At 49.6% G+C, this 23,678-nt stretch overlaps 1 protein-coding gene across 1 annotated transcript; it reads left to right on the top strand.

Moving 5' to 3' along the window:
- The first annotated feature begins 5,484 nt into the window (after positions 1-5,484).
- On the top strand, positions 5,485-23,306 carry NR2E1 (nuclear receptor subfamily 2 group E member 1). The gene is made up of 9 exons (XM_036379548.2): positions 5,485-5,739; positions 10,818-10,963; positions 11,689-11,776; positions 12,063-12,298; positions 13,600-13,746; positions 18,449-18,545; positions 18,931-19,080; positions 19,345-19,450; positions 21,831-23,306. The coding sequence occupies exons 1-9, from the start codon at positions 5,715-5,717 to the stop codon at positions 21,991-21,993; spliced, it is 1,158 nt and encodes a 385-aa protein (XP_036235441.1). The 5' UTR covers positions 5,485-5,714; the 3' UTR covers positions 21,994-23,306.
- Positions 23,307-23,678: the final 372 nt, after the last annotated feature.

The raw sequence follows: 23,678 nt of genomic DNA, 5'->3' as shown, positions 1-23,678 counted from the left end.
TGCACGGAACACGGGTCTTCCCCAGAGCTCTGCTGGATAAATTACCCCACTTGGAGGATGGTCTGGGATCTGTTCAAGCCCAAACCCGCCAGAGGTAACTGGTGCATTCACTGTGGGACACGTCAGCATACAGAGATGGAACATATGGTGCCACCAGCTCAGGGAAAGTCATCCCCAGCTGCAGCCAGAAGGTGGTTTTGCTTTACAGAGGGTACATGAGCACAGGGAAATCCCTTCTTGCACCAGAGAGAGGAAGTGCTTGCAGGACAGACTTCACCAGGTCATCTCTCTGTGCCTTGAATTTTCACATTTTGGGGAAAAAGCCTTTTCTTGATTCACCTGGAGAAAATTCACAGCACCAAACTGTGATATATTTTTGTTTTGTGGATTTTGTTAGTTAGCTGGGGCTCTCAGCATGCTCCTGCAGCCCTGGAAGGCACCTGGCCCCAGGGCACCCATGATGGGCTGCCAGGACAGCTGCCACACAGCATCCTCAGCCACCGGGATCAGCTACTTTGGGTGTGTGTGAGGCTTAGCCCCAGCTGGCATCTCAGCCCCACACAGCCACTTGCCCACTCCCACACAGTGGAACACAGGAGGGAATGGGAAGAGTAAAACTGAGAAAATTCATGGGCTGAGATGAAGACAGTTTAATAGGTGAAGCAAAAGCCATGCATGTGAGCAAAGCAAAACAAGGGATTCATTCACTGCTTCCCATGGGCAGGCAGGTGTTCAGCCATCCTCAGGAAAGCAGAGCTGCATCACACATAACAGTGACTTGGGAAGGTAAATACCATCACTACAAATATCCTCCCCTTTCTCCTTCCTCCCTAGCTTTATATGATGCCATACAGTCTGGAATATCCCTTTAGTGTGTTGGGGTGCTGTATCCTCTCCCAGCTCCTCACACACCCCCACCCCATCTCTGATGGGATGGGGGGAGAGGCTGAAAAGGCCTTGACTTTGTGCAAATGCTGCTCGGCAGTAATGAAAACATGGCTGTGTTATCAACACTGTTTCCAGCACAAATCCAAAACACAGGTCTATGCCAGCTCCCGTGAAGAAAATCACCTACCTTGGCCAAAACCAGTGCAGTGAGATGGCCCAGGAAGGACAAGAGGATGGCCAAAACCAGTACAGTGAGATGGCTCAGGAAGGACAAGAGAAGAGCCAAAACCAGCACAGTGAGATGGCCCAGGAAGAACAAGAGGAGGGCCAATGCCACCACTGCTGGTTTTACAGTGCAGGGCCCTCCCAGGAATGCATCCTTGGGGCAGGGGCTTTTGCAATGAAAACTCAATACCACAAAAGAGCTTGTTAAGTGCATTTCCACACAGGGAGCAGCCCGAGCTGGGGACCAGGCAAAGCCACGTCGCAGACCAGGAGTGTGGTGGGACAGCCAAGGAGCAGCATGGTCCCTTCAGCAGCTTTCCCAGTGATGCTGCCCATCCATCTGCCTGCAGGGGGATACAGAGAAGGGATTTGTGGTGGTGCCACCAAAACACAGACTGTGACTTACAAAGAAGGGAAGGCACCTCAGATTTCTGGGGTGATTTGAAAGAACTTAACCCTGAAGGTATTTTTATGCTTCAAGGCTGCTGCTGTACTCAGCTCCCTGCATAGGGGTGCCTAGGGCACCAAGGGACATCTCTGGATATCACCCAGCACATGCACCAAAGGAGGGGAGTGGAGATAGCTTCTCAAGTCTCCCAAAGCAAGAGCAGCTCCTCCTCCCAGGAGAAAATAGCTCTATCCTTTCTCTCCTTATCACCTTTCCAAGAAAACAGGTGTGTTAGATTTGCCTTATCTTACCCATCTGCTTCCTGTTGAGAGAAACAGATGAAAACTCCACTTCCATATATTCTGCTGCTATATCCACACACCTCTGGCGTCTTAAATTTTTTCCTTACCTGACCTTCTTCACTGTTTCCTTTTTTTCCTTTTATTCACTGAAGACCTTTTGGCTCCCCATCCAAAGACCAGAGGGGAAAAGCAAGATAAAGGCAGGAGTGCTGTACTTGAAGATGGGTCACACATTGGATTTTTTTTGCTGCTAATACTCTAAGAAAAGAAAAGATACCTGGCAAGAGCCCATGGCACAATGCTGAGAAATGTCACCATATAACAGTAGAGTCCAGGGTCCTGGAGGAGATACACTTGGAAGGGAGCACATGCCATTTCCTGTCACAGGATTGACAACTATTTGTACTTCCAAGGCAGTAGAAGGAGACAGTAAATTTCATTGCTGCATTAGTATCTTCTGTATATGTAGGCCTGCTTAATAAACAAAATCTGTTTAACCCAACAGACAGCTAACCATCATACATCTGTTCATTTACTGCCAGCACTGTGGGGTGAGGAAGAGAATCAAAATAAAAGGTAAAACTTGTGGGCTCAGATAAAGAAAGCTTAAAGAAACAGAAAAGGAAGGGAAAGTAATATAATGGTAAAAGGATATACAGTGAAAGTGACGGACATTTGCTCACCACCAACTGACTGCTGCCCAGCCAGTCCTCTTGCCATCTCCCCCCAGCTTTTTTGTTCAGCATGATGCTGTATGGTATGGGATATACATATGGCCAGTTTGGGACAGTTGTCCCAGCAGCATCCCGTCCCATCTTCTTGCACACCCCAGCCTACTCTCTGGCACGGCAGTATGAGAAGCTGGAAATCCTTGACTTAGTATAAGCACTGCTCAGCAACAACTAAAACATCAGTGTGTTATTGACATTATTCTCACCCTAAATCCCAAACACAGCACTATGCTAGCTACTATAAAGAAAATTAACTGCTACTCCATCAAAAAACAGGACAATATGGTAAATGTTAAATGGCAATAATGGTAATCATTCCAAGTACTAAATGTTAACTGTAATTTCTCATATTTTGGAAGCTGAAATACTTTTTGTCCAAATGGCCCAGGAAACAGCTTTGATAGAAGCAGCAACAAAAAGCTGGAGGTGGGTGAGAGCTCTTCCCTGTACTCTTGGAAGTACTCTTGCCTTCATTTTCAGGGGTGAGATATCTCTGTCCATCACAGAAAACGCAGGAAAGGCTCTGAAGAGACAAAGGACAAACCTCAGCTGGTACAGGTTTACAAAGCAATGCCAGACACAGCCAGGAAAGAGGGAAGGGCTGGTGGTTTGCTCTCTCCACAGTGACTGCAGCCCCAGCCCACATGCAGAGCCAGCTTTTGGTGTCTGGGTTATGTTAGTGGAGTTTTGGGTGGAGAGGTGGGATGTTTGAGCTCTTTTTTTTTCTCTTGGCAGAGCCTGTACATGGGAGGGACACCCCTGACTGCAGTCAGAGCAGCCTCTCTCAGGTGCGTCTGAAACTTGTGGACATGATCTGATCAGCCTTTACAGTGTTTTTGAGGTGGCTTTGAGTTTACAACACAAACAACTGTGGCTGCTATAAGGCCAGAGATCTGCCTCTCTAGAGCAGGGGATGCCCAGGGCCAGATTTGGGCCCTGCTGCCATTTAATCCTCTTTCTTTTGGCCTTCAGACCTCACTAATGCAGCATCTCCTTCCCTGTTGCTTTTCACATTGCTCAAGGAGGTGAACTTTCCCTGCCTCCCTGGAAGCAGATTTGGAGTGAATTTGTCTGCATTCCCTGATCCCTGAAAGTCTTTGCTTTCTGAGATCTCCCTGAGCAACTTCCCAGTCCTCTGGACCGTGTCCCTCAGTGTCAGGCAGGACCAGGCTTGTCCTGGTTCAAGGCTTCCTTCTGTGCCGTGGATGCACTGGTCTCGTGGGGAGCAAGGAGCAGAAAGTCGCTGGGATTCCAGCGCTGCCCAGAGTCACGCAGCCCCGCGACACAGTTACAGTATCAGCACAAGAGGAATCACCCATAACCTGAGATAGAAAGACGCAAGGGTGAAATATGAAGTGCAGGAGGATGGGGACAGTGTGTTTGGTACTGGGCTGAGCATCGCATTCCCCCGGGATCACAACCAACAAGGGGGAAGTCAGTTGTGGTGCATCAACACCTCACACGAGTGGCAGGGATGAGAAGGAAGGGACCGAGGGACAGCACCTGCCGCCCCTGCTCTCTGGTGCCGTTGCCCGGCCCAGCTTGCATCGGCAGCAGAGACAGTCTTCCCTTCCTCCCCAGATGCGCACCTCTCACCATCCTTCGGCTGCTCTAGCAGCTCTCACCTCTCAGTTCCCAGCAGGAGTGGGAGAGCTCGGCAGCCTCTCGGTGAAACCGGAGTTGAGAAAGGGTCCCACCTCTGGCCCCTCGCTGCCCCCTGCGGCTCTGGCAGCGCTCCTGGGACGCTCGGGGGTGCCGAGCAGCTGGGGGGCAGCGAGGGCGGCGGTGCCCGGGGCTCGGAGCAGCCCCACCGGGCACGGGCGGGCTCCTCGCACGGCCGCCGTGCAACAAGTCCCGGCGCCGGGCAGCGGGAGCACATCCCGCCCTGCGCCTCCGGGAGCCGCCGGCCCTGCTCCCCCCGGGGCAGCCGCCGCCTCCCGCGGCAGGACGGCGGTCCGGCTGCCCTCAGGGAAAGCTGGAGGCTTGGCCCGGCTCGGCTCGGCCCGGCCCGGCTCACACCCCGGCCGACCCCGCCGGCCGCCAGCACAGCCGCTGCATGGCCGGGGCAAGGGCAAGGGCAGGGGCGAACCGCAGGCGGGCTTCACCTCAGCACGGGAAAATGCGAAAGAAACGGGATCTTGATCCGTTCTTTCTGCTTTCCTTTTGTCTTCTGTTGTGGTTTTTTTTCTGGGGTTTTGTTGTTTTTTGTTGGTTTGGGGGTTTTTTGGTTTTTTGCGGAGGGGGGGTGGGGAGTTGTCGCTTTTTATGACAGCGAGGGCACAAGGCGAGTGAGGAGGCGGAATCGTCTCGGCAGCCGCTGCATTTTGTGTGGAAGCCGCTCGGGGGTTCATTAATATCATTAGCATTTAACCCCCTCCCTGCCCCCTCCCCTTGCCAGCGCGGGGTGACGTCACGCGGCGGCAGGAGTTGGGGGGAAAGCGAGGGAAGCTCAGTGGGCAAGGGGCGTCCCTCTCCCCTCCCCGCCGCTGCCTGTCACAGCCTCTCTGCTGATATTATAGGGGCCGAAGCCTGGAGCTCAAAGCGCGAAGTCAGCCAGTGTAATGAACTTCTGGAAACCTTTCCCTTTTTATACCATTCAGTTTCTGAGAGGCAGAGACTGCCTCCTCTGACGCCTTTTCCCCCCTTCCATTATTTTTCCAGGCTCTGATCTCCCTGCTTGCTGCACCGAGGCGCTCGGCGCAGAGCCCCGCTCCCTATCCTACCTTCTCCTTCGCCTCATTGTTGTCCTGGCTGCTGTGGCTCTCGCTTGCCTTGCAGGAGCGCGGTGGCGAGCACAGTCGCACCCCCAGCACCCTCCCAGGGTCCCGAGACCATCTACTCGGAGAGGGGCAGCCGGCGGCCGCCGACTTTGGGTCACTTCGTTGTTCTTTTTCTTTTTTCCTTTTTTTTTTTTTTTTTCATTTTGCTCCACTTTTTTTTTTTTTCCGCGCCCCCCACCCCCTTTCCGCGTCCCCGCAGCGTGTCCCCTTCCCTCGGGAGGACATCGCTGGGGGAGCGGGGCTGCGGCGAGGATGTGCCGGCCCCCGCGGCGGAGCCAGCAGTGAGCACCCAAGGGAAGCACCTGCCCGCAGGAGCAGGGGGGCCCCCGGGGGGGCCGCACCGCCTCGCCCCGGCGCCGACACTTCGCCCCGAGTTTAGCGATTCACGGGGGCTTCGAGCATGAGCAAGCCGGCGGGATCAACAAGTGGGTAATAACGCGGTGGAGGCTTCGAGCAGCCGTTCCGAGGCCGGCTGCAGCCTGGCCTGGGGGGCGGGAGGTGGAGGGGAGGGAGAGGAAGGGGAGGGGGGGTTGTGGCTTGGGTTTGCACCCCCCCACACCCCGCGCCCAATTGAAAAAGAAGTGTATATTTCCAACCGGAGTGGCAACGAGTATATAGGCTCGGGGTCGCTCCGATGGAGTTTGGGCCTGGGGCTCACAAAAAGCCGTTTTCCAGCTGCGTGCCCCGGCTTTCCGGGCTGGGAACCGGGGCAGAAGCCCGTGGGCAGCGAGCAACCGGGAAGGCGACTCCGCCGACGGCGGGGAGGGGGCTGGTCCCGCCGGGACGCGGCCGGTTACGTGCGGGTCTCCGGCACAGGGGTGAAGGGGGAAGGTTTGGGTTTAAAAGGCATTTCGGCGTTTAAACGTGCTGGTTTTCTCACGGGCTTTATGCAACCTTCTGCGACATAATGATTTCTTTTTAAGAGTTTGAAACTCCGGTCACTCAATTACACGGAATCGCGTAAGCAACTCAGTCGAAGGAGGATTTAAATGCAATACTTTGCACACCATTCCTAGTTACAACAAATAATCCTGCAACGAGGAAAGCAGAAACAACTTAAAAGTCACATTTTCCTTAATCCTAAATCCATGCACCTCATAACTGGGGAATTTAAAGCATGACTAACCGCTCGTACAGAATGGCTCAATTCGTATAATCCCAATGGGACTTTCGGAGTTTGTAATATGGATGGAGTCAGTAACAAAGGGGGGAAAAATACCCAATCCAATTTAATGTCTGACAAGTGATGGATCGGACAGCTATTTCCTCTGCGCTCCGGCAGGCTCCCGGGGTTGCGGAGTGGCGGCCAAGGGAGGCAAATCTCCCTCCCGCCGCGGTACCTGCCACCGGCCGCCCCCCGCCAGCCCCGCGGCCTTCTCCTCGCCGCTGCCCTCCATTATTTTGACCCGAGTCCGCCCTTTGTCCGCGGGGGCCGGGGAGCCGGGAGGAGGGCGGGGGCGCGGCGGCGGGGCCGGGAGCAGCGGGGGCCGCGGCGCGGAGGGCGCGCGTGGAGGAGGCGGCGGCGCGGAGCCCCCGGCGCTGCGGCCGAGCTGCCGCCGCTTCGGCGTCGCTGGTTTGCCCTCTTCCTCCGCGGGGCTGAGTGCGGCATCTTTTTGCCCCTGCCCCGCGAGGAAGGGAATAAAATTGTAGTCGAGGTGCTAAGGTACTGGGGTAACCGGGGAAGGCGACGGGGGCTAAAAAACCTGCGTCGGCCGGGGCTGCTTCGGCCGACTGCGTTCCCCAGGCTGCCCGGGTGGTGCGAGGCAGCCAGAGCGGGATCGGGCCCGTGGGCAGCCACGCCGGGACCTGCCGGGGCTCCTGGCAGGTTTCTGGGTGATGAGGAAGGGGCAGGCAGCCCCGGGAGTCTTGTCCCCAAAGGGCAGCAGCGGAGCTTCTGCTGGAGACATTTTGCGGAGGTGAAAACCCGCCAGGCTGGATCGCTCCTCCGGCCCCACGGCGCTGAGCGATCCCCCGGCCACCGCCGCCGCTTTCACTGGTGACCCCCCGACCCCTGGGGACCTCCCTAAAGGGACCCCGAGGCCCGACCCAGTCCCACCCCACGGGCACGGGAACACGCTGTGTCTCCTCAGCGCCGGGGCCCGAGCCCAGCCGGCCTCGGCAGCGCATGCAAAAGCCCGACCGGCTGTCCCAGGGCCTGGGCGATCATCCCGGGGGTCCTGAGGGGCTCCCGGGCCAGGGAGCTGCGTCTTGGCTTTTCTGCCCGCCGGTGGGCGCCCGGCGATGTCAACTGCGATGTCTGCCTGGGTGGTAACAAGACCCCATCCCGCCGTCCCCCGAGCCCAGACTAACTTCTTTCAACAGCCTCTGATGGTAATTACAGTAATCGGGGCTGCCATATATCCTTTAAGCAATTATGACACACAAAAAAAGCCCCCAAGGACCCCCTGTCGTGGGATGTTCAAAACGGTTTCCCTGCTGAACAGAAATCCCATTTTCTTAGCGCTAAAACTTCTGAGACGAAGCGGTACCTCGGGGAACCGGAGCGCTTTTAAACAGAGTTAATCAGTTATCGCATGACCCCGTGTCAAGCTTACATTTTTCCCTTCCCACCCCCCGCCCTGCCTCTTACCCGTCTATTTATTTCATATTTTGCCCAGCAAGAAAGTTTTCTCATAACAGCCCCCGCGGGGCAGGGCTGGGGGCTCCCAGGGGCGGAGGGGGTGGGCAGAGCGCGGCCGGGACGGGGCGGCCCCGCAAAGGAGGGATGCGGGGGGCTCCGGCCGCTGCCTCCGCCGTGCCCCCCACCCCGTCCCCCGCCTCGCCGGGGACACGGAGCTCAGCAGACCGGCCACGCTGCTCGGGCCGCTGGAAACGTGCTTGTGTGGGTTTGGTGAGGTGCTCCAGGTGCTCGCCATCCACGGCAGGAATACGGGGACGTGTAAGGAGTACATGGGCCGTGTGTTTATATGCATGGTGTGGATATGTACTACATAGTGCATAGGATTTTTTTTTTTTTCTCAAAGCGGCTCCCAAACTTAAAATCTATGTGGGGAAAACTAACACAAGTTTTTTCCGTCTCCACTGGCCGACTTAAGCGCCGGCAGAGGAGCCGGCCGCCCCACACCGCAGGCCGGCCGGGCAAGCGGGGACCCCGTGGCTGCCCGGTGCCCCGGGCGGGTGGCGGTGACACGGTGGGCCCGGGTGTGCGGGACCGGGTGTTCCCGGGCCCGGAGCCGCGGGAAGGGGAGCGGCGCTGGGACGGGGTGCGCGGGGGCAGCGCGGCAGAGCGTCGCTCGGCACCGGGATGCACCACCGCCGCACGTACCGCTTCAGTGTGTCTGCCCCCACCCCCAGCCTGCCCCTCCTCCTCCTCCTCCTTTGTGTGCGTGCGTGTGGATCCTCTCTCTCCCCGTGGATGCTAAGGACTGGAGAGGGAAGTCGGGCGCTTTCCCCCGTTTGCATTGTGCGATATCCGAATTCCCATGCTACACTTTTTGACGGGTCACTGGTGCCCCAATAGGCAGGTGGCAAGGAGGGCTTGTAATTACACACTCCCAGAAACCGTGCCTTGGCCTCAGCCCTCCTCACGGGCGCCTACCTGCAGCTCCAAAGCCGCAGTTTACTCGCAGGCAGTGGTGTGCGGGGGGGCATCCTTCAGCTGCGCTCCTTATTAATTGCGCAAAACTTTTCTATTCTTTAACCTCTCTCCCCCCCCTCCCACCTTCCCTCCCTCCGCCACCCCTCCCTCTCGCAGTCCCTAACCTAATCCCCGTCCCTCTCGCCGTGTTGTGTATAGCAGCTGTCGGGTTTCATTTAGGGGAGAAGCTGGCAGCTTGTGCTCATTGGAGGCAGTCAAACGAGTTTCAATGGGCAAAATCATTAAGTTAACACTTTATCTAATGTCCCTATTGTCTGCCAGCAGGCATTGTCTTAGAACCTTAGCGCAGACATGTCTGAAAGTATCTCGGACTCCTAAATTCTCTAGGGAGCGAGAGGAGCCCCTGCGGCCTGTTTCCATTGCCCCCTCCCGCCCCCCAGCACTGCTCCGCACGCTGCCGCTTTTCCCTCTCCATCTTCACCCACCCGTAGCCAGGGTTGTCCCTGAACTACTGCCAAATAAATATAGCGGCCCCGAGAGCCCTCCATTAGAGTTTGGAGACCGAGGTTTGGTGAGAGGGACTGAATTTATAATTTAAGGTCTGGTAAGAGGGGAGAAGGCTGTTTGAGGCAGAGGGAAAGAGAAGAGAAGAGAAGAGAAGAGAAGAGAAGAGAAGAGAAGAGAAGAGAAGAGAAGAGAAGAGAAGAGAAGAGAAGAGAAGAGAAGAGAAGAGAAGAGAAGAGAAGAGAAGAGAAGAGAAGGGAAATGAAAAGAAAACAAAAATATTAAAGAAAAAAGAAAAAGTAAACAAGGAAAAGGAAGAGAATAAGAAAAAGAAAACAAGGGAAAGGAAAATGAAATTTAAAAAAAGAAAAAATAGAAGGAAAAAGAAAAAGTAAACAAGGAAAAGGAAGAGAATAAGAAAAAGAAAACAAGGGAAAGGAAAGTGAAATAAAAAGAAAAGAAAAAATTAAGGTAAAAAGAAAAAGAGAGCAAGAAAAAGGAAAAGAAACATGAAAATGAAAAGAAAATAAAAGAAAAAAATTAAAGAAAAAAGAAAAAGAAAAAGAAAAAGAAAAAGAAAAAGAAAAAGAAAAAGAAAAAGAAAAAGAAAAAGAAAAAGAAAAAGAAACAGCAGAAGTGAGGAGGAAAAAAAAAAAAAAAAAGAAGAAGAAAAGGCAGAAGCCGAGCGGGGTTTTGGCGGGTTTCTTAAACGGGGCTGCAATCGTCTCTGTACGAGTTTTTACACCTCCCTGAGAGTATTTGCAGTTCTAGTGGAAGCCGGAGCGAAAGCAGCGCCCGGCGGAGCGGGGGCTGCGGCGAGGCGGAGCGGAGCGGGACGGGGGGACACTGCCCGCCCGCCAGGCTCACAGGTCCGCTGGCTCCTCCGCGCACAAAACAGAGGCGGAAAGTTTTGCTGCAGGTTTTGGGGTGAAGAAAATGGCACGACTTCCCTGCCGTGAAAATCAGCCCCCTTTCGCCAGGGTTGCTAGCGGGGACAGGAGGTTGCTTGGCTTCCCGATCATTTTATTTTGTTTTGGTTTTGTTTATTTTGTGCATCGGTCTCCTGACTGCTCTCCTGCCCAGGGAAAGTGCCGTCCTGTTTGCCGAGTGCCAGAAAGCCAGGGAAACACACACCCCCTTCACCAAACCCCCCGAGTTCCCTCCCCTCCCCCTCATCCTCACTTCTCGCAGGCAAGACTGCTGCTCCCGCTGCTGTAATCTTCCCTTCCAAAATGGGTCTTGGCGATTATAGAAGATCCAAATAAACGTAGCGGGGCATGAATAATGCTCATTGTAGAAAACTGACACTTGCTCAAGGAAAAGAAAGTTGGCTATAAAATCACTTCATTATTTGCTTGTACTGCGGCTCTGGGGCTAATCCCTCCGGAGGTCAGATTGCTGAGAGCTCTCTCTCTCCCTCTTTCCCTTCTCTGCTTTCAGGTCGCATTTTAGACATCCCTTGCAAAGTGTGTGGGGACCGCAGCTCCGGAAAGCACTATGGGGTTTACGCCTGCGATGGGTGCTCGGGATTTTTCAAGAGGAGCATCAGGAGGAATAGGACCTATGTTTGCAAATCAGGAAATCAGGTACCAGCAGCAGCCTAGCCCCCTCACCGCCTGCACCCCCTACCCTGCATTTCCCCAGGGGCTCGCACTGCCCCTGCCCCGCCAACAGAGAGACTCCCGCAACAAGAGATGCAGCAGCCGCGCAGCCTCACCCTCCCTTGCCGGGTCCCGGGCCGAGGCCGGGCGCTGGGTGCCTCTGCCCGCCTCCCCCTGCACGTCCCCCCGCCCCAGCCCACCGGAGAGGATGGGGGAGATGCGCAGGGAGAAAGAGGGATGCGGGCAGGGGGAAGGCAGAGCCAGCACATCGCCTGGGTACGGGAGGACAGAGAGGGGCGGCCTCCCGGTGAGCCTCAGCACAGCCAGGCGATGGACAAACACGGGTTTACACGCCGCCCGGTGTCGTGCCCGCGCCCAGGCGGAGGCAGCTCCGCTTTTCCCCTTCTGCTCCGGCCGCTCTCCTTCCCACTCCGGGAGCGTCCCCGCGGGGATGTGAGGCTGGGATCGCGGAGGGATGCGCGGTGCAGCGGAAGCCCCGAGGGGGCGGTGCCGCCGTCGCTGTCTCGGGTGCTGAAGGAGGCCCGGCCCGCCCCGCCCGGCCCGCCCTGTCCCGAGGCCGAGCACCTGGCCCGGCCCGGCACGGCCCGGCACGGCCCGGCACGGCGCACGCAGGGCCGGCCCCTCCGCGCCTCCCGGGCCCGGCGGGGTGGGCGCTGCTGCCCCCGGCCCGACGGCTGGCTGTGTTGCAGGGAGGCTGCCCGGTGGACAAGACGCACAGGAACCAGTGCCGAGCCTGCCGGCTGAAGAAGTGCTTGGAGGTCAACATGAACAAAGATGGTACCTGCTCCCCCTCTCCCGGGGCTGGGGTGGCGGGGCAGCCGGAGGGAGCTGCTCGGAACTGAGGAGCGCTGTGTCACTCCGGTGTCTCCTTGGCCCGGCCCCGAATGACCCTCCCATCCTACGGCACCCTCGGACACTTCTCCCCAGGCACCCCTCGGGCGGGGGGCACAGGGCCGGCCTCAGAAAATTGCACGGAGGGAGGGAGGGAGGGAGGGAGGGAAGGCCGGTCGAGCAGCGCGGGGCACCCAGTGGTGACTGTCTCGCCCCTCTTTGGTGCCCACAGCGGTGCAGCACGAGCGGGGCCCCCGGACGTCGACGATTCGGAAGCAGGTGGCTCTCTACTTCCGCGGGCACAAGGAGGAGAGCGGCGGAGCCCCGCACTTCCCCGCCGCCGCCCTGCCGGCACCCGCCTTCTTCACCGCCGTCTCCCAGCTGGAGCCCCATGGCCTGGAGCTGGCCGCTGTCACCGGCACCCCGGAGAGACAGGCTCTGGTGGGCCTGGCACAGCCCACCCCAAAGGTCAGCCCCTGCCCTGGCCCCCCGCGGGCTGCAAACCTTGCTGCTGAGGTGCCTGCAACCTGTCGGCTTCTTCCTGCCTCTGGGGTAGACATGGCAAACGGCAAGGCTTGAGGCTTTGTGGGTTTTGGTGGGGACTTTTGTTACACCCCTAAAGGCTGTGAGGAGATGAGATGCAATCCCTCTGGAGAAGCGGTATGAAGCAGGAGCAGCTGATAACCTGCTCCATACAATCCCTGTCTCATGCATTCTTATACCTTCATGAATGCAGAAATGCTTTTCCTGCCTGGAGCCCATCCACAAGTCAGTTTTAGACCTTGTTTCACAAGGAATGCAATCCCTGTGAATGAGTTTTCTTCAGAGAAATGCCAGTCTCCATGGTGGTGTAGTTCAGAAAGTACTTTGTGTACTGACCAAAGCCTGCAGCTTGTCCCCACAGACACAAAACTCAAACTTGGCTAAGCTGGCTCTCTGCACTTCTTGGTTGTGACATTTCCTGAGCAGCCCAGTGGAAGCACTGCTGTGGCCTCAACTGCAGAGGAATTAGCTGAAAGGTGATGTTTTTCATTAGCCCATTTGCAATGGCATTTTGTGTCTTCACAGCATCTAGAAAATCACAGAAGAAACTGCTTAAATAGTTCTGCATTTTCAGAGCTTGGCAGAACCCATCATAAACGTGGTCACAACATACAGTTTTACGTAGTAATTTTAAAAAATGCTGAATCAGAATTTATTTGGCAAGAAAATGTAGCACACACTTGAAAACATAACTCCATTCAAACCCTACACAGCCTCTGAATAGTTATGCTTGGCTCTGTGCATCTACTTACAACCTGTTGCAGTCAGGGAGCAAGATGAAGGTTTAGGCTAAATGAATATTTACTGCTTTGCTGAGCAGGGCTGGAATGCTAAATCAGCTTCTGAAGCAAGGTTACAAACTACATGTTGTTAATTGAATTCTTATTCTTCTAACTCTCCTATCAGAGGTGTTCTATTTGAGTAACAGAGTAAAGCATGACACATAATTTTGGTACACTTTTTCCCTTCTGATGCAATAATTTCATTCTCCTTTCAAACTCCTGCTCTGAACAGTTTCTTTAGTACAGCTCATCCACATGGATAAGCAGCAAGGAGCAGTTTGAAGTGAGCCCACTGCAAGCAATGCCCTCTGCTTGCAGAACACAAGAGTGCACTCTCAACACTCTGTGTTGGGCATGAGCAGGAGCACTGGATGTAGGGGAGAGGAAGACCAGGCTGCCTTGGTGGCACTGTATGAAATGGCTTTATTTTCTCTTTGACATTAGTACCCACATGAAGTCAATGGCACCCCGATGTATCTGTACGAAGTGGCCACTGAATCCGTCTGCGAGTCAGCAGCCAGACTTCTGTTCATGAGCATCAAGTGGGCCAAAAGTGTCCCAGCCTTCTCCACCTTGTCCTTACAAGACCAGGTAAGGCAGTGGCAGTGGGAGTGGCAACGGCATGGCCTGCCTATTAAAGAAGGCTCAGACTTCACATTGGGTCCTGGACTCCCAGCCCTAGACTTTGAAATCCGTAATGGAGTTCAGTGGCTCTGAAGTTCAGTGCAGTGTTTCAGTCTGTCCCTGAAAACCAGGCAGTGATTTAGAAACTGCCTTCCTCCAACTTTTTTCTCATGAAGCAAGTGAAAAATCAAGAAAATCCGGGAAAAAGGAATCTAACATAAAACTAATATTATGGAAGGACAAGTGCTAGAGGAGAAATCATCATGCTGCAGACCAAACTTAGTATGCCCAAACTGCTTTTCTACTTGTAGGACAACTTTTCCTTCCATAAAATGGGAAATAGCATCTTACTTTGCTATTTAGGGATGATAAATGCTTAGTTAAGTTTATGGTCTCAGGATATGACTGAGGTTGTTTCTGAAGACCAATTCTCCTCCTCCTCCACCAGTTCCTCCTCTTCCTCCTCCCCCTCCTCTCCTCGTCCTCCTTCTCCTCCTCCTCTTCTTCTCCTCTCCTCTCAACTGTTTACACAGACAACATTTTTTCCTTATTCACCTTGGCTTACAATTAGATCAATATGGTGGAAGCAGTATTTGGCCAGCCTCCAATATTTTTCACCATTAATTAAAATCTTCCCTAATATGTTTTGTTTTCCTCTATGATAATTTTCCTTTGCCTCAAGTAAATCATAGGTGAACCATAAAAGATGAAACAATTTCTTAATGACTTGATTCTTGATGAGGACTCGGTGTGCTTTGTATAATGCACCAATTTTTAAAAAAGTAATCAGATAATTGTAAAATGGAAGGGTGGAAATCTACACAAAGCTCCAATCATAAAAGACATCTATTACTTTGATATGATTGAGCTAATTTACCAAAATGGTAACTAGAAAAACTGTGCCATAGATGTTACATAGCAGTCATCAGAGGAACTAGTTCCTCTCCCCAGAAGCACAGTACAAGTGTTGCAGTTGATATGCAAATATGTATTTTGAGCTACAAGAAAAGAGCTTCCTAGAAAACCAATAATGTTTTCAATCTAAAGGTAAATAATAGTCACAATGTGTTATAAAGCTAAGGTATATAAAAATGCTCATTTTCTAGCACCAAACTCACGTCTTGAAATCCTTGTTGTGAAATTAGTCAAAGAGGAATGCTGCTGAACTCTACCTGCTGTCCTGCTATGCAGTGAGGATGAGGGGAGAGATGAGATAGGGCCTGGAAGGTCACACATGCCAGTAGGAAGACAAGAATCCCAGAGTGGCATCCTGCTGCTCTCTAATTGTGTCTTCTGCTGCCACTAATCCTGTGGAGCACTGGGTCTGTCACAGTGAGCAACCAAAGAAACAGGCTCAAGTGTCAGGGACAAGAAGCAGGTGCGCTGCTCCAGCAGCAGCCCCAGCACACAGGAGCAGACTGGGTCCATCTCTGGACCAGTGATGTCCACAGGAGGCTCCCTAGGCAAAGGGTTTATCTGACATAACAGGGAGGCACTTCCCACACTATCATCTCTGTTCGTGTGCAGAGGAGGAGGCAGCAGGATCTGCAAGCAGGGGAGATCTCCCTGGTGTGTGACCAAGCACAGCCTGCTTACCTACCATAGGCACCACAGTGCTCCCATTAAATAACCCACTGCCTCTTTCACTTTCATAGCAGGGACTAATCTTAGTGAGGAACATATTAAAAACCCAGCCTTTGCTCAACATCACTCTCACTTGCTGTAGCTCATTGCAAGTCAGCTTCCTCAAAACTCAGAGCTGCTCAGCTCAAAAGCTTTGATTTGGGCCTCTTCCTGCATGATTCCCCTGTCATACTTAAGAGAGCTGGAGAAGAAATAATTCTGATTTTAATCACCTTATTTCATGAATAATCATACAGTTGATTTTTTTATAACATTACTATCGCTTTATTTAATTTGACAATGGCCCAGCTGTAAATGTCTGCATTTCTCTTTTGGTATCCCTGACATCTGGCTGCGGAGAAACTAAAATATTTTCCTGAATTTTGCTTTTTTTTGTGCTCTTCTAAAAAAGGCAAGTGCACTGTAATTTCAGACCTCTGGGGCAGTTTTACCTTGGAGGCAGGGAAATAAATAGAAACCAATTTGCTGATAAAACACAAGTCTGAGCATTGCTGCGTTTTTACCTCTGGTAAGACAGAGGCTGTGTCCCTTCCCTAGATTCATACAGATAAGTCCATTTTGAACTGGAAACCACACAACAAAGAATGCCATGCTTCTAGTGCTGCTGGCTTGCACACCTGCCCACGTTACCTGTAAGACAGGTTGGCCCAATGCAGGTCCCCAGCAAAAGGTCACAGCAAGGATGGGGTTGATTAAGAAGCAAAACCAGTTGTTCAGAAAGCCTGGTATTTGTTATTTCTTTGAAGAAAGAGGGCTGAGTATGACTTCAGCATGAATTATTTTAATTGGTGGTTTTACAGACTTATGCATAGGCATGAAGAAAGCTTTTGCTGTTGGAATAGTCTCTTATTTCTAAAGTCTTCTGACTTTAAAGGCTTAGTGGGAAAAAAAATATGAAATTGATATCTTCGAGGAACCACCATTCATTGCCATTGTATCTGCATGAATGGATGACAAAAAAAGAGCAAATGAAAGCAAATGACAAAAGCAAATGAAAGGCTGGCAAATCATTTTCTATGTCATACAGACACCTGCACATCCATCAGGTGGGATTATCCAGAGGAGCGACTGGGTTTGCAGGCTGCAGTGGTTAGGAAACTTTAGAGCAGGTTCATCTGCTCTCAGAAGAACGATGAGATGGGCACCACACTCCAGACACAGCACTCCCTCCCCGTCTCCATTTCAGGCAATAATCTGGGCAGTTTTTGGTACTGTGAAACCCAATGTAAGTGTTTCAAACAGCAACTGTATGCAGAGACACGAGTACCTTCCTGTCACAATTCCCTTAAGTTATGGAGAAGTTCCACAAAGCACACAGGGCAAAAAGGCATGAAATGGACATAACCCTGCAGTGACAAATTGAGAATTCAGATTGGAACAGGATGGCTTAAAACCTTTAATCATGGAATCACAGGAGGCATCAGGTTGGAAAGGATCACACCTGATCCAACCTCCCTGCCTCAAGCAGGGTCATCACAGAGTACATGGCACAGGACTGTGTCCAGGCAGTTCTTAAATATCTCCACTGAGAGAGACTCTACAACCACTTTGGGTAACATGTTCCAGTGCTTGGTGCACAGTAAAGAAGTTTTTCCTCATATTCAGGTAGAATTTCCTGTGCAGTTTCTGTCCATTGCCTGGTGTACTAGTGGCTGGCAACAAGTAACACTGTCCTGAATAGCAGTATTGTTAAGAGTTTGCACATAGATGAAGGATTTGCTTTTATTGATGCTTTCTGTATCACCCACTACTTTCACATACCTGATTCCAAGGATATCATCATTCATTTGGTACAGCATCTTTTTTTACTTTGCTCTTCTTTACAGACTCTTTACATACTTCAAATAGCCTCCTTCCTCTTTTCCTAAGAAGCTAAGCTGCTGGTAGTTTTAGGGACCATAGAAACATCAATGACTGCAGGTTTTGGGGTTCTGGTTTGGTGGCTTCATTTTTTTTTTGGGCAATCTGCTTTCACTGCATGGAGCTGCTAGAAGGTATCTTCTGAGCCCACTACAGTTCTCACCCCTTCAAATCTCTCCCACCCTATTTTGTGACACAAGGTCTCAGCAACATGTACACACCACCACGTGCCCTTTGGCCATGCACTTCAGCTGAACCAGAGGTCCTCCAATCCTCTCTTAAGAGTTGGTCTAAACTAACAATCTAACAACCCATAGATGCCCTCAAGACTAAATATGTCTGTCCTGGCTTTGCTAGTCTGCATTTCCAGAAGTCTTGTCTCCTCTTCAGATGCACCACTGCCTCTTCAGGGAAATCACAAGCATTGCCTCAGGGAAAACAGAGAAAAACACATCCTCCATACCGACATGCAATGTGCAAAAACTGCAGAGAACTAGCAATGCTGTCAGCATAGGTGCCTGGATATTCACATCTCTGAAAGGAAACAGCTTTTAGTGCCTGGAATTTCTGAGTGATTTTAAGCAAAAAAAAACCAGAAAAACAAGTGACACTGATGTTCGTGTGTTCAGATGCTGTGCTTGACATATATAGAGAGTGGCTTAGTAAGGAAGGGTAAGATGGATGTGTGCTCTAAAGCACTGCTCCCTACACTGATCCAGGATGTTATCCAGGCTTTTTTTCACAAAATCCTGCCTTCTGGAGGGAAAGGAGTGTAATCCCCAGAGATCAAGAGGAAAGACCTGTCCTAGAACAGCTGTATAAGTGCTTAGGGGGAGGAGAAGAGAACACATACCATGCTGAGAAAGCAGGTGTGTTCATGTTGTGAGCAAATGCTCTGGGAAAAGAATTCTCTCTTTCTTTCTCTTCCCTTTTGGTCCACAACATGGTGCCCAGTGAGCCAACCCTCAGTGTTTTTCTACAATGCATAGACTTTTTTCTAGACACCTTCTCAAAAGGCTAAGAGAAGAGCTAATGAATGCTGTGGGGGAAATACCATGACAGGCATTTAAAGTAGTTTTTAAAATAACAGAAATTTACATATTTAAATTGTTTATAAATCTATAAATTATACACTATGTTATATTGTACATCTATTGTATGACAGCTGATGCTTTTGGAAGATGCTTGGAGAGAACTGTTTGTTCTAGGAATAGCACAATGGGCCATTCCAGTTGATGCTAACACTCTACTGGCTGTATCTGGTAAGAATTGCACAATTTAATGACTTTGTTACAAAAATTACCATAAAAATACATTACTGAAAAAAGAACAACATGTAAAGAATAACAAATTCCTACTGAACAATAGAGCATACCTGTCATTTATAAATCTATATTTAAATGCAAATAATGTTGTTTTGTTGTATTCATGACTGCTTGCATTGTCATTTAAATGCAAATTACTGTGTTTGTTATCATCCAAGAGAAGATTTTATATTAACTTTCATACAATATAGTCAGTTTACATGGAACCAGATAGACAAGTGTGACAATAGAGAGGACATTGATACAGAGGATTTTGTCAGAAATCAATATGAAATAAAGCAAATGCCTTTAATATTATTTATTTCATCTGTTTCTGTTTCAGGCATGAACGGTGACAATACAGATTCTCAGAAGCTGAATAAAATTATTTCAGAAATACAGGCCTTACAGGAGGTTGTGGCTAGATTTAGACAACTTCGGCTAGATGCTACTGAATTTGCCTGTCTCAAATGCATTGTCACTTTTAAAGCTGGTAAGCAGAAAGGATCTCTCACTTGTCTGGTCTGATAACTATGAGGTTGCTGCTTTAAAGTGATGTTTTAAACCAGGCATAGCTTTGAATCACCCAGTAGGTTTCCCTGTATTGAATTCCAATAGTCATTGCTGCATTTTGAAAGGGCTGACAGTGGAGTGCTGGGGAACTAATGGGAACATTTAATTTCCATTGATAGCACTAGCTGAACTGTTTTGATCCACCCAAGAGTCAAGCTGAACTAGTAACTGATCTGCTTTCCAGTGCCCACACACAGTGGTTCTGAACTGAGGAGTTTCCGAAATGCTGCTGCCATAGCAGCCCTTCAAGACGAAGCCCAGCTCACCCTGAACAGCTACATTCACACCAGGTCAGTGGTGTCTTCTGCCAGTGCTTCTGGCAGGTGGAGGGGTGAAATCCTGCTCTCCTTGCACGCAAGGTGGCATTTGCACTGACTGAAATGGGGACCAGGCTGCTACGGAGAGTATACATTGGCTGCCAGCCTGCTGGGATTTCTGAAATAGAACCATAGAAAATGTTGGAAAGGATCCTTAAAATTATTCAGTTCAACCATTAACACTGCCAAGTCCACCATAAATCATGTTCCCAAGGGCCACATGTACACGTTTTAAATACATTCAGGGATGATAACTCCACCACTTCCCTGTGCAGCCTGTTCCAATGCTTGACAACCTTTTTGGGAAAGAAATTTTTCCTAATATCCAAACTAAACCTCCATTGGTGCAACTTGAGGCCATTTTCTCTTGTCCTATTGTTTGTGACTGGGAGCAGGGACCAAAACCCACATCACTACAATTTCCTTTCAGGTAGAGAGCGATAAAGCCTCCCCTCAGCCTCCTTTTCTTCAGACTAAACAACTGCAACTCCCTTAGCTGTTGCTCTAGACCCTTAACCAGGACTTGTGCTCTAGACCCTTAACCACCTTTGTTGCTCCCCTTCAAGTGTGCTCCAGCACATGGGTGTTTTTAAACAAACAGAAAGGTGTTAAAAGGAGAGCTCTTCCTCTGGGAAGTGATAATGGCTGTGCAACACTTTGCAGTTCAGAGGGCTAAATTTCATCTATGTTTTATTCAATCAAATACCACTAAAAGTGATGCTCAAAACATTGCATCTCAGTTGGCATGAGTGCCTTTCATACATGATCTCCAGTTCCCATATAAGCTCCTCCATTTTGCAGACACAGAAATCAGGACACAAGGAGCTTAAGTGGCTCTTCCAAGATGTCACCTGGAGTTTGTGGTCAGGTTCAAATGAAAACCCCAGAATTTGTGAATCCCATTATGGTGCTGCAGCAAAGTCCTTTAGTTGCAGTGGATGTCCATGAGACTAAAACAGTTAGAGATGGAGCAGTGGAAGAGGAACTTTTATACATTTTTTCCCTCTGAAACTTTGATTTGCTGTCATAGTAGCTCTGTCAGGCAGAAGCCCTATCAGTATCAGAGATTAGATGGTAGCAGTCTCTGAAGCACTTTTATTAGTCTACAGGGAATGGCCTGCACTGGGGATGGAAGTAAAAATGCAAATTCCATCCAGTTATGGCTGCTTCAGAGCAAAAAGAGGAACTGCTGCATAGTGGTCTCTTCCTATTCTTAAGGAAGGCCTTTTCCATGAATATTGCTCCCTGGAGACCTTAAGTGAGACAGGGCCTGTTAGAGAAGCCAGGGAGGAATATATAGCCACATCTTCCCTTCCAAGGAATCAACTTTTCCACAGTATTTCTGTGCTGCCAGAAGTATTTAGATACTGTGCTACCCAGTGCATGTTGTAAACAATATCCTTTTACAAGGGAAATGTGCAGTCTACTGACAGGACTCTCACTCAGACTCTCTTTGAGAGGGCTTTCAGCCTGTGTGTTTCATCCTCAGGCTTGAATTTACCCTCCTGCCAATATCACTGCAGTATCAGCCCTTTGATCCTAGTGGAGTTGCTCTCAAGAGGATGCAAAGGAGGGCAGTCTGGGGAAGCAGCATGTTTCTCCAAACCACCTACACTCCCTTTAGGGAGACCTCTGTAAGCAGAAGTTTGAGAATCACTGTTGTAAAGACAGCATAAGCACAGCTAAAAATGCACATCCTGTGCTGTGCTGGCTTCAAAAGCTGGGAGAAAGGACAGAAAACAACCTATACACAAACACATTACCTGGGGAAAAGCACAACTTCTTTAACAAAAACTCTACAAATGTCAATTGGTATGCAATGTATCTGCTAACCAAAAGGGGGTGATTACCATGACAATCCAGCTAGTTCTAAACTGTACTTCAAATGACAGGGCAGTTACTTCAACTCAAGCTCTTCCCTGTATTGCATTGAGAACATTGCTGTATGAGGGACACATCAGAGCAGGTCCAGTTTTTGTATTCCTACTGCTCTAGGGGAATGAACAAAGGAGCTAAACAAAACTCAGAAAGCTTGTCCCGTGCTCTGCTGACTGCCGCAGAGAGTTTTCCTTGGAGTCAACCTTGTTGCTCACACAAGTACAAAACACAGGGTTTTGGCACAGTTGTCCTGGGGTGACAATAGTATCCCACTAGATTCTGAGTCAATCTAGACCATGCAGACTGCACTTAGGTTGAGCTTGGCGTTTCCTCCAAAATTTGTCTCAAACTGGGACACATAGGTAGCATCACCTGTGCAATTTAGTAAATATTGGTCTTTTTCTATAAAATAAAGTCCTTCCTTTGAAAAAATACTATAAAACTTCAATGAAATTCTTTTTCTCTCTGCCTCTAGGTATCCCACACAGCCCTGTCGTTTTGGAAAACTTCTATTGCTTTTACCAGCTTTACGTTCAATTAGTCCATCTACAATAGAAGAAGTGTTTTTCAAAAAGACCATTGGGAATGTACCAATTACAAGACTGCTTTCAGATATGTACAAATCCAGTGACATATAAATTACCTTAAAAGAAACAATCAGGATGGACAGTTTGAGAAGAACTTTTATCTATGGAGAATAAGCCTCAACTAACAAAATCTACCGGAAGCATAAGCCTGGGAATGTTTAGTCCTTAAACTCATTGACAAAAAATACCCCAGTAGATATGATTCTGCTGCTCTGAACAGAGTGATTTAGATCATGGAGAGAATGCTTTGTTCTACAGAAAAAGTGAAAGTGGTTGGAATTTGGCTGCTATTCCTGTTACTACAGGATGGAGGCAATTCAGATGCCAGTCATAGTTAACAAAGACTCTGCTATTCTCTCATTCAACTGGCAGATCTGAGACAAAATGTGAAAGAAGGTACTTTAGCTTGTTCAGTATTTGGAACCGGGTGACCAAACTTGGCTTCTGTTGTAACACAAGATGTGGTGGCCTTCAGAATTGTTTTAAAAGTAGCCTATGTTGGGAAAATGTTTTTAATACGATAGGCAACATTTGAGACCAAGTTACCAAAACATTGCTTCTGCTATAATGCATCATGAAGTGGCCTTCAGAACTGATTAAAAGGTAGCTTATGACGGCAGCTCCATTCTTCCTACAAAGTGAACTGGTGATCTTCGATGCAGATGTCACCACAATTTGTTCGGTTAACATCTCAAAGACAGAAGAGCTTTATACATTTCCTTCCCGACCTTCCCTCCTTCTTCCACACACAGACATACATTCAAGCACACATACCCACACACCCACACACACACCCCCACCCACACCTGAAAAGAGACAACACAAGAAAGGAAGACTAAAACAGCAAAACCAAATACAATGGAGATGACCGCTTCAGTGATCTGCTGGCTGTCCCGTTGGCACAGTGCTGAAACCAAAGGCAACGGTGGCCAAACTCTTTGTCAATGAGATGTGCAGAGAAATGAAATGACTATAAAAAAATCAATGGAAGGAATTTTATTTCAAAGAAATAAAGGTTGTTGACTGATACAATGCTAACAATTTCCAAAAGTCTCCAATGCCTTTTTAGAAAACTCCAGGTTCTAATTTTGAAGCCTTGTTCGCCTACACCCTCTCACACACAAAAATGTTATAAGCTGCTTATTTGATGTACGAATAATGTAGAAAGAAAAAAACATTTAAAGATAGCTGCTGTACTTTTCAAAATTTGATTTGTTATTAGGAACTAGCACTGAGAAAGATCAGCACTTGAACTATCATAGAATGAGTAAAACTTTTCCTGTACAAAGTGGATTAACCGATTTGTGAAGTTAAAAAGTTGTACTCATTGTATTTACAAAGAATAAAAATATATTGAATTTAAATTAATTTCCACTATTCTTTTAACCGTTGTCCTTAATCAGCTTCTTTCACTGTCCCCTACTTACCAGGGAATAGAAGTATTCTTTACTAAAATGGATTGCCCTAGATTCTGTGGAGTTTCCATCATCAGAGGTTTTTAAAAACAGATTAGACAAACATTAAAGGAGTAGCTTAGGTGATCCTGCCTTGTGAGATCCTACATGGAGCTATTTTCTCTAATCCAAATAAATACCAGCTGCCAAATAAATACCACCTTCTTTCTCAAGAAGGTGACAGGTAGCTTTTTCTAGGATACAACACTAAGTGCATCAGAGGTCTAGTATGTGCCTTCTGTTGAATGTTATTACAATTTTTAGTACCAGTGAACTGTGCAG

This window comes from Molothrus ater, chromosome 3 (genome assembly GCF_012460135.2).
Source record: "Molothrus ater isolate BHLD 08-10-18 breed brown headed cowbird chromosome 3, BPBGC_Mater_1.1, whole genome shotgun sequence".
Classification (NCBI taxonomy): Eukaryota; Metazoa; Chordata; class Aves; order Passeriformes; family Icteridae; genus Molothrus; species Molothrus ater.
The sequence above is the reverse complement of the archived record's forward strand: the minus strand, read 5'-3'. Positions and strand labels throughout refer to the sequence as shown.

Bases quoted from the DNA above. Each gene is read 5' to 3' on its own strand.
- NR2E1 (XM_036379548.2), top strand. From the start codon at position 5,715: ATGAGCAAGCCGGCGGGATCAACAA. The intron at 18,546-18,930 runs GTAAGAATTGCA...TTTCTGTTTCAG, and splicing joins CACTCTACTGGCTGTATCTG to GCATGAACGGTGACAATACA. The intron at 19,451-21,830 runs GTCAGTGGTGTC...CTCTGCCTCTAG, and splicing joins AACAGCTACATTCACACCAG to GTATCCCACACAGCCCTGTC.